Source organism: Loxodonta africana, chromosome 4 (assembly GCF_030014295.1).
Source record: "Loxodonta africana isolate mLoxAfr1 chromosome 4, mLoxAfr1.hap2, whole genome shotgun sequence".
Taxonomy (NCBI): Eukaryota; Metazoa; Chordata; class Mammalia; order Proboscidea; family Elephantidae; genus Loxodonta; species Loxodonta africana.
In genome coordinates this window covers 5181596-5195489 of record NC_087345.1, presented here as the reverse complement: position 1 = coordinate 5195489, position 13894 = coordinate 5181596, and the positions used below count along the sequence as shown (strand labels likewise).

General features: G+C 53.2%; 1 protein-coding gene across 13 annotated transcripts in view; it reads left to right on the top strand.

Moving 5' to 3' along the window:
• Window positions 1-13378, top strand: part of TBC1D22A (TBC1 domain family member 22A) — a 465294-nt gene extending 451916 nt beyond the window's left edge. For 4 of the 13 annotated variants that reach the window (XM_064283333.1, XM_064283344.1, XM_064283339.1 and 1 more), the window contains 5 exons: window positions 198-319; window positions 5921-7629; window positions 9898-10406; window positions 10542-10611; window positions 10736-13378. In XM_064283333.1, coding sequence (XP_064139403.1) covers window positions 198-319; window positions 5921-6008 — 210 coding nt within the window. In that variant the 3' untranslated portion in view covers window positions 6009-7629; window positions 9898-10406; window positions 10542-10611; window positions 10736-13378. The remainder of the gene's footprint in view (window positions 1-197; window positions 320-5920; window positions 7630-9897; window positions 10407-10541; window positions 10612-10735) is intronic. The other 9 variants (XM_064283348.1, XM_064283341.1, XM_064283347.1 and 6 more) reach the window with 7 other exon arrangements.
• The last annotated feature ends 516 nt before the right edge of the window (window positions 13379-13894 follow it).

The following is a 13894-nucleotide window of genomic DNA, read 5'->3' as shown; positions in this document are numbered from 1 at the left end:
GCACTTTGTAAACTCCTGACTTGAGTAGCTTTTAAATAGGCCCCTGCATGTTCTCTGCGGTGCTGACAAGCAGGGGTTGGTATGTTTGCGGCAGCTCACACCTTCCTGTCCCTTTGAGCACCACCCGGCCACAGGGGCAGAGTGATCAGTAAGCACGGTAGGCACAGGCTTAATTGTGTTTACGTACTAATCTGTAGGGCACAGCTTCACGTGGTTCTCACCCCTCAAACCCGGGCCAGCCTCCCTCAAGAAGAACCCAGGAGTCCCTGACTGGCGTGTCTTCCTGCCCCACACTGGGTGACGCTTTCTCCCAATGCAGGTGAGGCAGAAGAGTGTGTGGGCCTCCCAGCTGCACACACCCAGCAACCCCTGCTCCCGGCCAGTCCCCAGAGGATGTTTCAATCAAACGCAGCTCCCTTGTATCTGGGGTTAGAATTTGAAGGTCCAGGCCAGCAAAGTCCACAGCAGAGTCCTCACAGGTTTTCTCAGAGCCCCTTCAGAACGCCAGGTGCAGGCAGTCACGCGGCTCTGTGGTCCCTGGATCCACCTGTGGAACCTAGCACCACATCGCTTTCCAAGGATGTTTGCCCGTACTGGCCAAGTGCCAGGTGTCACAAGGGGGAGGAGGAGGGCATCCCTGCCTACATTTTGAGTTCTTTTTTTTTTTTTTTTATTAGTTAAACGTATTTGTTCTCTGTCATTTTCCATGGATGATCATTTATTCTGCAGCAAATCCTGTCACTACCAGTACTGCTTATAACAGTAATAATATGCGTTAGTGATTATTGGTGTTATTGGGGCCCTGGTGGTGTACTGCCTAGGAGCTCCGCTGCCAACCGAAAGGTTAGCGTTGGAATCCACCAGCTGCTCCCTATTCTACCCTGTCCTGTAGGGTTGCTGTGAGTCCGAATCAACCGGACAGTAATGGTTTTTGTTTTGGTTTATTGCTATTATTACCGTTTGTCATAGTATCTTAGTGCTGCTATAACAGAAATACCACAACTGCTTCAGCGAAGAGGAATTTATCTTCTCACAGGCTAACCCACTGCCATTGAATCGATTTCGACTCATAGCAACCCTATGGGACAGAGTAAAGCTGCCCCGTAGGATTTCTAAGGCTGTGATCTTTATGGAAGTGGTTGCCGCGTCTCTCTCCCGGGGGACGGCTGGTGGATTTGAACCGCTGACCTTTCGATCAGCACCCAGGTGCTTAACCACTGTGCCAGCAGGGCTCCTTTCTTGCAGTTGAGGAGGCTGGAAGTCTGAATTCGGGGCGCTGGCTCTGGGGGACGGCGGTCTCTCTGGCGGCTCTGGGGGAAGCTCCTTGTCTCGTTCGGCTTCTGTCCCTCGGTTCCAGTGATCTTCACGTGGCTCGTGCCTTCCCCTCTGTCCGTGCGTCCTTCTCTGGGCCTGAGCTGCTCCTTTTACTTCTCAAAACTGATCTGACTTTTGAAATACCCTGCACTGATACAGCCATAGTGACATAACAAAGTCCTGTTCCCAGTGGGATCACATCCCCAGGAAAGGGGTTAGGATCTATAGCACATATGGGGGGGCCGTGATTCAACCCATAACACTGTTATTACTGTTGCTAAATAACAGTGACAGCGGCCAGCACTCCTGTTGTGCTGTCGATACCCCAGGCCCTGCTGTGGGCGCCTGGCCTGTATTAACAACCCAGAGAGGGCACTGAGCTATCGTCATCCCATCCTACAGATGGGGAAACTGAGGCTCGCCCAAGTCACAGCTGTAAGTGCAGGCCTGAGATGTGGGCCCGGCAGCGAGCAGACGTGCCCGGATGCAGGCTTCTACTGATGTGGCTGAGGGACCAGGTTACTCATGACACGATGCGTGTGAGAACCTCGAGGACGTTCATGTCGACGGTGGAGCCAGTGTGCACCCAGGTCTCCTGGTGTCTGGTCTGGGACCTGTCTTTCCCCCTCACTGCTGCCCAATAAGTCCTGGACAGCCTGTGGGTCCTGGACAGCCCAGCCCACCATCCTGGAGCCCCAGGACCAAGGACACGGGGGCCTCCCCATGGCATCCCTCATGGAGGGCCTGTGCCTGTCTAAATAGTATCTCTGTAGGTAATCCCACTCTGCAGATGGCAATGATATTCACTTGACTCTCTGTCAAAACAGATTGCTTTTGGCAAGAAGTCCCCACAGCCGTAACAGTCCATGGTCTTCAGCATTAGAGCCTGTCCAGGAAACAACCCGGAGGGTAACTGGCTGCGGGAAGACCTTCTGTTTAAAAGATGTTCAGCTTTGGAAGCAGGCAGACCAGGGCTTCTGACCCCCACTCAGCCTCAGACACCCTTGGAGGCTTTACAGAATACCTTTGTCTGTGGGAGCCCGGGTGGTGCAGTGGTTAAGCTCTCAGCTGCTAACCAAAAGGTCCGCGCTTAAAACCCACCAGCAGCTTTGTGGAAGAAAACACCTGGCGATCTGCTCCCGTAAAGATTATAGCCAAGACAATCCTATGAGCAGCTCTGCTGTGTCACATGAGGCTGCTATGAGTCAGAATCGACTTGGCAGCACCCAGCAACAGTCCTCAGGCCCAGTGGAAGGCTGAGCATACACGCCCCCAGGCCCTTGTACACCTCAGCGGGGCGGGGGGGCTGCCTGGTGAAGAAGACCAGAGAGGACCCCTGCTCCCATGATTACTACCAGCATGCCCAGGGGACCCTCAGAGTCACTCTTCAAACAAGAGGCAGGCCTTCCCGATTCTGATGCAGGTGGTCTTGGAGTGGGGCCTGGGCACAGGTGTTTAAAAGCCACTCAGGTGATTCTGGTTAGTGGGAAAGAAGAAGACCCTCAAGGAGATGGATTGACACAGTGGCTGCAACAGTGGGCTCAGGCATAGCAACGGTTGTGAGCATGGTGCAGGACAGGGCGGTGTTTCATGCTGTGGTACGTGGGGTTGTCGTGAGTCAGAACTGATAAGATGGCACCTAACAAAGACAAAACAGGTGGTCCTGATGTGCGGGCAGGGCTGAGGACCACTCACCCGAGCATCTCCCTGTGGGGGCGGGTGACACTGCCGTTGGCCACCCCTTGAGAGAAGTCTTGGCTTCAGCTTTCACAGAGGACCCCGGGGCATCTTATGTCAGTGTGGAGAAGGTTCATGACACAGGCGAATGCTCAGAACTGGATCCCACCCACCCTAGGTGGGAAAGTGGGGCCGCTCAGGGACAGGGGCGGCACCACAGAGGCCTGGCAGGTGCCTGGTTTGTTACAGGTCTGTTTGTGAGCAGACCTTCACGTGGCCTTTATGTCCTCTCACGTGGCCACAGCCCTGCTGGTGAAAAAGTTAAGATTGAAAACCACATTGCCATCTGCAGCTGGTGGTCGGGGCTCCCTGACAGCTCCTTCTCCCCCTCCTGCCGCTCACAGCGGGCAGAGTCATGGGGGCCGTACCCCTGTAACGTGCCCCAGTGACACCTCTGTGAGTCATGGCCCCTCACCTGGATAGGGTGGGGAAAGCCAAGCAGCTGGTAGCCCCCACACACGCTGTTCCTGGGCTAGGAGGCACTTCTGCCAGGTGCGCAGATTCGACAGGCGTTTTAAAAAGAGAAATCTGTATTTAAGGGTGCGTCTCCTGTGTTCTCTGCCTCCGTTAACGGTCACCCAGATAGATTCTCCCTCCATTAGCAGTGCCGGCTGCAAGGCACTGGGCATTTCTATTCTCCCTCCCTCCAGTGAACCTGGGGACTAAATTAGATTCTGAGATGGAGTGAGCAGAGTGCTGGCGAGTTACCATAATGGCAGGGTACTGCTTCTCACCTTGCAGGTAGCAAGGTCATGATAATATGAAGTGAAGTGGATTAAAAAGAAAACCAAAGGTATTTATTTATGACCTGCTCAGAATTGGATTGGCACCCATGTAAGCTGCATCTAATGGTGAAAGACAGCAGATTGATGTTGATATGTCCCTGGGGACATTTTGCCAGTGAGATTTGCTCCATGAATTCAATTTAGAGGCCCACGGAAGGTATCCAAAATGCAAAAGCAAATGAGATTGAGGAACAGAAAAAGAGACAAAATACAGCAACAATAAAACAGCAATTAGCAGTGCCTGCCAATGCTCCGTGTGGCTGGAGAGTATGTCCTCAGACCACCAAGGGCTGGATGTCAGGAAGGGTGGGGGGCGCATGGCCGTGACATCATCCAGCCAGCTGAGGGTCAGATGTCAAGAAGGGCGGGGGGCACATGGCCATGACACCATCCAGCCAGCCAAGAGGCAGACCTCGGGAGGGCTGGGGGGCGTATGGCCTTGATACTAGCCAGCCAGCCGAGGGTTGGACGTCAGGAAGGGCAGGGAGTGCATGGCCTTGACCTTAGCCAGCCAGCCAAGGGCTGGACGTCAGGAGGGTTGGGGGATACCTGGCGGTGACACGCACCAGTGATACGCACCAGCTAGTCGAGGGTTGGACATCAGGAGAGTTGGGGGGCACCTGGCTGTGACACCAGCCAGCCAGCCAAGAGTCGGACCTCAGGAGGGTTGGGGGGTTCATGGCTGTGACACCGGCCAGCCAGCCGAGGGTCAGACATCAGGAAGGGAGGGGGTACATGGCCTTGGCCCCAGCCAGCACTGGAGCAGGTGCCTTGCTCATGGAGCTAAGCTATCCTCATAGCCTGAGTGGAGACATTGCTCCCTATAGCTGAGAAGGGGCCCAGAGAGGGTGAGTTGCCTGCCAGGATCACATAGCACAGTGTGTGCTCTAAAGACCCACGGTGGCCTGGCTGTGCCAGGCAGGGGCTCAGCTCATCCTAATCACATCCCAGGGGAGAGAGAGACTGCTGTCCCATCTATAGACAGAGGGGTGAGGCCCAAGACCACATAGTTAAGAGGGGATGGGGCCAGGATGAACCAGGAGCCCCCCTCCCCGTGTACCTCTCTGCCCCCTCTGGTGGGCACAGGTGTCTGGCATGCAGGTGGTCAGGTGGGCAGAGTCCTCCGCTTTGCTCTGGGTGGCCACAGAGGGCAGAGGACCCAGCCTGTCTCTGGCCAGCTGCTGGGAGTGGGCCTTCCTGTCCTCAAGTGGGCCTTCCCATCCTCACCGTTGGCAGGATGAGTGGCTACAGCCGGCACAGCTCCTCAGCACCTGACTGCCTCCTGACACCCTGGGTCCTGGTTCTGGTTTCCTTTTTTCTCCCTGCCAGAGATGGGGCCAGGTTGGGGAGGGAGGGCACATGGGCCACAATTTCTGGCCCAGAGCCTAGCAGGACCATCAGGGTGGGGGGCAGAGGGCTCCCACAAGTTGTTTACCAGCTTCGCAGGGAGCCTGGCCCTGGTGGGCCCTGGTCGGGTGGACAGCCCCGCTCCTTCTCCGAGACCCCGCCCCAGCAGCTGCCCTGGCTGCACAGCCTCTGAGCCCTCTTTAAGCATGAAGTGGGTACAGAGCCAGCAGCCCCACTTCATGGCCTGTCCCTCGCCGCCGCACAGTGCAGGGATGAAGGAAGAGGTGCCTGGCCTGGGCTCAGCGTGTGCTTCTGGGGGCTCTGCCTTGTGCACCTCACTGGCTGAGAGCACTGGGGAAGTGGCGGGGGGGGGGAGGGGATCTGTGCCAGAGACAGTCCCCAGTGGCAGGTGGTGCTTTACCCCAGATCCGGTTGAGGCTGGGGGCAGGGCGCACCCCTGTGGAGCCACTCTGCACGAAGTGGGTACCTGTGCCCCCGTAGTGGGGGTTTCAGACGAGGTCACTCACTGACGGGCAGGTGGCACGTCCTCATGTCAACTCAGCATGTGCTCTTTCCCAGCCAGGCCACATGCAGGGGCCTTCCTCCCAGCTGCTGAGGGGAGGGGGCAGGCTTGGGGGCCCCCTTCCAGCTCAGCTCCCTGGCCGAGTGCGTGTCCTTGGGGTCCCCTGCCACAGCCACCTCCTCTGACGGCCTGTCTCCCCCCCCCCCCCGGCCAGGAGCTGCTGCTCTTCCTCCAGAGCCTGCCCACGGCCACCTGGGGTGACGAGGACATCAGCCTGCTGCTGGCCGAGGCCTACCGCCTGAAGTTTGCCTTCGCAGATGCCCCCAACCACTACAAGAAGTGAGCCAGTGGAGCAACACCTCGGCCCCCCGGGCTGCGCCTCCCCTACCCAGCCGAGTGTCCGAGAGCGTCCTCAGGCCAGGAAGGCCTCCCAGGCTGCCCTGCAGGGCATGCGGAGAGGGTACCAGGCCTGCATCGGGGGCTGGCAAGGACAGGCTGCCTGCTGTCTGGGATACCAAAGAGATGGGGCTGGAGCCTGCGCCTACCCCGGCCTGTCTTTGCCAAATCGCCGCCTCCAGGACACCTGCCTGACACAGCCAGCCTGAGAGCAGACTCCTTGGAGAGGTGGCAGCCATCTCAGATCTGCCTTTACTGCAAAACTGCTATTCTGTTGCGTGAAAGAGTATAAAATAAAGACAAAACAATGAGCGGCGCTTTGCACTAACCTGTGACATGTCTATGCTCACACAGGATCTCAGAGCCAGCCCTCCTCCTTTGACCATTGAGCACGATGACTGTGGTGTGTATTTTCCTTCTTGCTTTAACTCGTCATGTGCCAGGGGGAGCTGGCAGAGCGGGCACGGAGGGGGCAGAGAGAGCTGCGCCCTCCCGGCAGCGCAACTCTGCGTGTCTAACCTCCTAGGGAGAGCAGCCCCCACCTGCTGGTCCGTGCCAAATGACCGCCAGCAGGAGCTGTCCTCTGCCCCTCGCCTCTGTCCCCTACCTCTGTTCCAACGGCTGAAGGCTAAGGAGCCGCAGTCTTGGGGACAGGCTGATCCTGGCGGCTCAGGAACACAGGCCATGGAGTGGTGCTGCTGAGACTCCCCTGGCTTCCGCTGTGCCGTCACCCCTTCCCGTGGTCTGCGGGTCAGAGCCTGATTTCTTCCCACCATTCCCTGCTTCCTGGGGCAGGACAGCGGGCAGAAGGTCCCCGAGGGGACTCTGTTTCAGGTGCTTCCAACTGGCCTCCCACATGTTCCCGAGGCTGCAGGGGAATGCCAGGCACAGGCTGGGGCCGGGACACCCTGTGTGGCCACAGTCCACGGCCTCCCTGACCTCTGGGCCCAGGGCAGGCCCTGAGTAACCATGACCCCCACCGTGCTCAGACCCTGCACCTGCCGCTCAGACCTCTCAGCCTGCCGGACCCCTTCAGGGGCAGCCCCACCATGTGTCCTCATACCGCTCAGAGGCTAGGGGGTAGAGGGAAGCACCGAAGCAGAGGACAGGAGGGCCTGTCTCTACACAGGAAGCTCATATATGCTCCTTTGATTGAATAAATGCTTGGGTCATGTGACATGGAAATTAGCACAAAATAGTAAACAGCGTGCAAGCTGCAGAAGCACCCGGCCTCACACCCACCACCCCCAGGAGAGGGCGCCCCCTCCCCACCCAGCCTTGCCCCAGGACCAGAACTTCCTCTCCCACAAGCAATGAGAGCCCCTCCCCGCCCCCACCCCAGAATCAGGATTTTCTCCGAGGGGCCCCGAGTGCCCCACATGGGCCTGCTCCTTTCCAGCCCAGGCACCATCACAGCAGAGATGCCCGTGACTCTGCCCTGCTGACCAGGACCCCCTTTTGGAGCTCAGGACTCAGCGCGGCCCATGTGCAGGAAGTTAACCCCAGTTCTGCGGAGTTTTCCTGCAGGTACAGGTGATAACGTGGAATGCGGGGTCACTGCGTTTTCCGAGTCCCCGCAGGCCATCTGAGGTGCTGCAGGGCGCTGTCTGCGGGGCATTGTGGTGAGCACCGTCCAGCCTCGACGTTTACTCAGGAATGTCTCCTGGCGCAGTGGGGAGGTGCCCTGGCTGGGTCCTGGCCTTTGCCGACAGCCCCTGCAGCTGCCAGGCCCTGGGTAGATGCAGCCCCCCCCCATAGTCTTGTCAAAGCCCAGGAGGACCTCACGGGGGTGTGGAGGTGCAGCCCTGCAGGTGGCCAGGTAAAGTTACTGTGCACACTGGGGCAGGGCTCAGACTCGGTCTGACCCCAAACCCAGACTTCAAGGGTCCACTCACACCCTGGCCCCGGCACGGCCCCACACGCTGAGGGTCCTTTCACACCCGAGACTCCCCACAACAGGGCCCCCAACACTTAGGGTCTGGTCTCACCCTTGCCCTGCCACGGCACAGCCCCCGTCACTGAAGGTCCTCAGCAGAGGATGGCTGTCGAGTACACACGGTCACTTCCGGACCAAGTAAACATGTATGAATGACCGACTCCCACCCCCGGCCCGTGTTTCACTGACAGAGAGGCTGCTGACTCATTTAAGAGAAGATTTATATACTGAAATGAATCCCAGATAAACTGATTTAATACAAAAATTAAAATTCCCCCAAAACACTCAGAGTAAAAATAGGTGGGTTTTCATAATGCTGAAGGACACTGTGAACACAACGGCAGTGGAAAACCCTACAGAAGAAAATGGACAATAAATGTCTACACTGTGTACTAGCGCCTAAACTCAGAAACCTCAATAAACATGACAAATGACAAGCAAAGCATATTTGTGACCCACCTGAAATGGATATAAGCTCCTTAATACATAAAGAGTTCTTATAAATCAATAACAATGGGCAGAGCACAGAAAACAGACACTTTGTAAATAGGAGAGCTGCATGACCAATGTACTGTTTGCATCACAAGACAGAAATGGGGAAAGAGTGGTGCCATCCTGGCTCCACCAGTGTCACATGTGACCTTGGGCACGTTACTAATCTCTACCCCTCAGTTACCACATCTGGAAAATGGGAATAATAGCTCTTACTTCATATAGTGTTGTGAGAATTAAATAAACTAATCTGCACTTAGAATACTGCCTGGAAAATAAGAAGCATTCCGTATATAAGCAAAGAGAATTTACCTGGAGATAATTTATACATATGTGTGAGAGGTTGAATTTTGCAAGATATTTTTGCAGCACTTATTTCAATAGTAAACAGACACACACACCCTAAAAAAAGTGAAAACCTAAATACTTGTCAATAAAAAACCAAACCTGTTGCCGTTGAGTCGATTCCAACACATGGCGACCCCATGTGTTACAGAGTAGAGCAGCTCCACAGGATTTTCTGGGCTGTGATCTATAGGAAACCGTTTAAATAACCCTCCTACAAAGGATTTCTGTGTGTCTATTAAAAATAACACTGCAGATCTAAACCAGAGCCACACCTGTTGCTGCCAAGGCCGTCCCAGCTGAGCAACGCTGTGGGACAGAGTAGGACTGCCTCCTAGGGTGTCCAAGGCTGTCATCTGTGGGGACGCAGACTAGACTGTCAGAGCTTTCTCCTGTGGAACTGCGGATGGGTTTGAGCCACCAACCTTTTGCTTAGCAGCCAAGCACTTTAACTACTGCACTACCAGGGCTCCTTAGATCTATAGTTAGGGACATGAAAAATAGTCATAAATGATCATTTTTAGGTTGGAAAAGCAAGTGAACAAAACAATACTATAAATCTTAAAATGATGTTTTAAAATATGTTTATGCATAAAAAGTTTGTGAGGGGCACACAAAGTGTAAACTGTGGCTGTCTTTAGGGCTGGGAGTCTGAAGAAGGCTTGCTGGCTGTGTCAGACACCCTAAGGTGACCCGGTGACCTGAGTGAGCCTCCCTGGTGGTGTGAGCCCCCCCACTTGAGGGCACACGGGACCTGTGACCTGCGTCTAACCAGTGGACTATGGCCAAGGCGATGGGGTACCACTCCTGTGTCTAGGTCACTGTTGTCATTGTCAGTTGCCATCAAGTCTGCTCTGACTCATGGTGGCCCGACGTACAACAGAACGAGACATTGCCCACTCCTGCACTATCTTCACCATCTTTGGTGCACTCGAGTCCATCGTTGGGGCCGCTGTGTATTTTGAGTGCCTTCCAACCATCTTCCAGCACGGTAACGGACAGTGTCCTGTTGTGACCCACAGGGTTTCCATTGGCTGGTTTTTAGAAGTTGATCTCCAGCCTTTCTTCCTGCTCTGTCCTAGCCTGGGAGCTCCACTGAAGCCCGTCCACCATGGGTGAGTGACCCTGCTAGTATTGGCAATACCAGTGGTATAGCATCCAGCATCATGCAAGCCACCACAGTTGAACAAACTGATAGACGGGCTGTGGAAGTTACTATAAATATAGGTGTGGGTACAGACACAGGAAGGACCGCTTAGCTACTAACTGAAAGGCCGGTGGGAAGCCCACGAGGCAAGGAGCCGCAGGAGCCCCTGGGAGCTGAGTGGGTCTCCACAGAAACCCATCAAGAAGATGGCCTTCTGTCGTGCAACCGTGTGGAACCAGTTCCGCCAACAACCACATGAGCTTGAAAGAGGAGTCCGAGCTCCAGAAAGGACCACAGCCCAGCCAGCTGGATTGTGACCTTGTGAGAAGCTGAGCAGAGCCCCCAGCTCAGCCGCGCCCGGACCGCTGCCCACAGAAACATCAGGTACTAAACAGGTGCCGTTGGAAGCCATGAAGTTTGTGATAATTTGTTATGCAGTGGTAGGAAATCAACACGTGCTCTTTCAGTCTTTATGTTTTCTCTGAAAATTTTGCCATCATGTTTTTGTGTTTCTACTAGTAAGCTATGAAGTACAGTGAAACCTGTAAGCGCTGGAACTCGACGGAACTGCCTTGTTTTCCCGGGTCTTGTAAGTTTTCCGTTTTTGGCAGGATTCAGTCTTAGCACTTCTCTGTCAGTCTCTATTAGTGGAAAATATTTGTGTTTTCCTTCTCTGACAGGTTTTCACCTCACACAGGTTCTGACTTTCACAGGTTTTACAGCGTAACCCGAATGGAAAAGCAAGCACAACGCAAATCTGGCACTTGGTGAGTTCTCACAAAGCAAACCCCCACGTAACCATAACCCGATGCCAGCACCCCTGAGTCCCCCGTGGGCTCCCTCCTTCCCAAGCAGAGTTCTACCCTGACTTTCAACACCGGTTTAGTGTTGCTTATTTTTTAAACTTAGTTACATAAATGGAACCATTCAGAATATAGTCTTTGTGAACAACTTGTTTTGCTCCACTTTCTGTCTGTGAGAATATCCGTGGGCTTGGGTAGCTGTGGCTCACTCTGGTCGTGGTAGGGCTCCCCACTGTGTGAGGAGACCACCAGCTATCTGTCCCGCTGTCAGGGGGCGTTTGGCTGTCTGCCATTTGAGGCCGTGATAAGTAATGCTGCTGTGAACAGCTGTGCACGTCTCTTGCTGCCCGGAGGCCATAGTTCTGCTAGGAGTGGAACTGCAGGGTCATAGTTGTGTATCCCTGGGTGGTGCAAACGGTTAAGGTGCTCAGCTGCTAACCAGAAGGTTGGAGGTTTGAATCCACTCAGAGGCGCCTCAGAAGAAGGTCCTGGTGATCTCCTTCCGGAAAATCAGCCACTGACAACCCCATGGAGCACAGTTCTACGCTGAGACACACGGGGTCACCGTGAGTCGGGGTTGACCCCATGGCAACTGGCTTTAAGGTGTGTAACTCTCACTTTGATAGATTAGTGACAAACGACGGTCCCAAGTGGTTTGTCCAGTTTCTGTTCCACCGGCAGGGTGTGAGCGTTCCCGGGGCTCCCCAGCCTCATCAACACTCGGGATGTCAGTGGGTGTGGCGCTGCACTACCTGGCTTTCCCTGATGCTGACGGATGTGGTGCGCTTTTTCAGGCGCCTGTTTGCCATACGCTGAAGTGTCTGTTCAAACCTTTTGTCCATTTTGAGGAGCGTTGTCTGTCCTTGTTCATTGGCAGTAATTATTTATATATTCTGGATACAAGCACTTTTTGTCTGTGTTGCATATATTCTCCCCGTTCTATGTCTTGCATTTTCACTCTTTTAATGGTGCTTTTTAAAGAAATTTTAAAATCTTAATATAGTTCAATTTGTCAGTTTTTCAGCTATGCTTTTTCTGTTGTATTTAAGAAAATTTTCTGTATCCCTATGTCATAAATATATTCTTCTATACTACCTTCTCATAACATAACGGTTAAATGCTTGACTGCTAACTGAAAGGCTGGTCATCTGAACCCGCCCAGTAGCTCCATGGTAGAAAAGGTGTGGTGATCTGCTGCCATAAATATTACAGCCTAAGGAACCCACAGGGGCAGTTCTACTCTGTCACAGCAGGTGACGATGAGTTGGAATCAACTTGACAGAACATAACAACAGCATACTATCTTCTAGAAGCTTTAATGTGCTGCCTTTCACAAAGTCTTTGTTAAAGATACATGTTGCATCTGTTACCTGGGTACCTTGTCCAGCCTGGTGGTACCTTGTCCAGCCTTCAGGACAGCCAGTCTCTGTGTCTAGCCTTCCATGGTCCTGCCCATGATGAAGCCAACTGCTACAAGAATCAGTGGTCCTGGGGCTGCTCATGAGACTTGCATGCTGCACAAACCCGTGGACTGTGGTTGGGTTCAAGACAGCTCTGCCATCTTGGCGACCCACTGGTGCCAGCTATGCACCATGAGAGCAAGTTCAACGTCAAGGTGTAGTTTAACCGTGAGGTGTGTGAGGCCTACAGTCAAATGGTTCCCCAAGCCACACTGGACAGAAATGAGATCTTATGCATCATTTCATTCTTCCCTCACCTTGCCCACCAAAAAAAGAGGCCAGTAAATAGGCTTGATGGTTACATGTCAACTTGACTCATTGGTGATTCTCAGTGGTTTGGCAGACACTGGACTGGGTGAACTTCCAGAATGTAATGTAATGTAATCACTTTCCATGATGTGGTCTTATGTGATCAGCCAGCCAGTAGAAAGGGGAGTTTTCTTGGGGTGTGGCCTGCCTCCAGAATATAAATGGATGTTCTAGCAAAGCTCACTCTCTTTTGACCCTGCAACTTTCTCGTCACCAGACCTGTGGTTCCTGGGATGTGAGCCTACAGAAGTCTCTAGCTTGCACCCTGACCTGAAAATTTTGGATTTGCCAACCCCCACAACCCGAGCAGAGGTATCCAGCCTGTTGCCTGACCTACAGATTTGAGACTTTCCAGCCTCTATACTTGCGTGAGCCATTTCCTTGAAGTAAATTTCTCTGTATTTGTATATACTGTATATATGTCTTACTGGTTTAGCTTCTCTAGAGAACCCAGACCAAGACAACAGGGCACGCAGTACCCAAGGCCAGAGTTCTCCGTGGACTTCCCCACCCCATCTTGTTGTGTGGAGTGGTCCTGCTGAAGCACCCTGCTCTCCCTCCTCGGATGTGGGCACCCCGTCTAGCTGGCCCTCACCGGTGCTCACTGGTCCTCGCTGCCTGCGGGAGCATTACACATGGGGCCACCCTCGAAGCTCCCTCTGCTGTGCACCTCCATCTCCTCACCACTGCCCAAATCCAGACAGAAAGAGCCCTGCCTAGGACATCTGGCTATGCTAACATCACAAGCATTTTCTCGTATCATTAAAATTCTTCGAAAACATGATTTTAATGACTGCACAATATCCTGTTGTATGGATTAATATAATCCACTTGACCGTGCCCTTATTGTATGTCAGTTGCCTCTGCTTTCTTCCTTTTGCAAATGGTGCTGTGATTAACATGCTTCTCCATAATAGATTTCCAGGCAGGGAATTCTTCAGTCATGACTGTCAAATGGAGAAGTCAGAAAAACAACCCTCAGCCCCCAAATCCCCAAGTGGCTGCAGTCTGCTTGTCTGGTTTACTTTAGGATCTCTTAGAAAAATGTAAGTTTATGAAATTATTTAAAATTTATTTTTTATTTAAATTAAAATTTAAAAATGTAAGCATAACTTAAAAGAATAGGAATAGAGTGTATTACTTCCAAACCAAGAGTGGAGGAAACAAGAGAATGAAACAAAATGGATCAAGTCCAGAGAAAGCAGGAAAGGAGGTGGGAAAAAAACAAAGAAAAAATATGGTAAATAGAAACTATTGATCAACATGACCCAAGTAAGTGGAGACATGTCAGAGGTTGTGA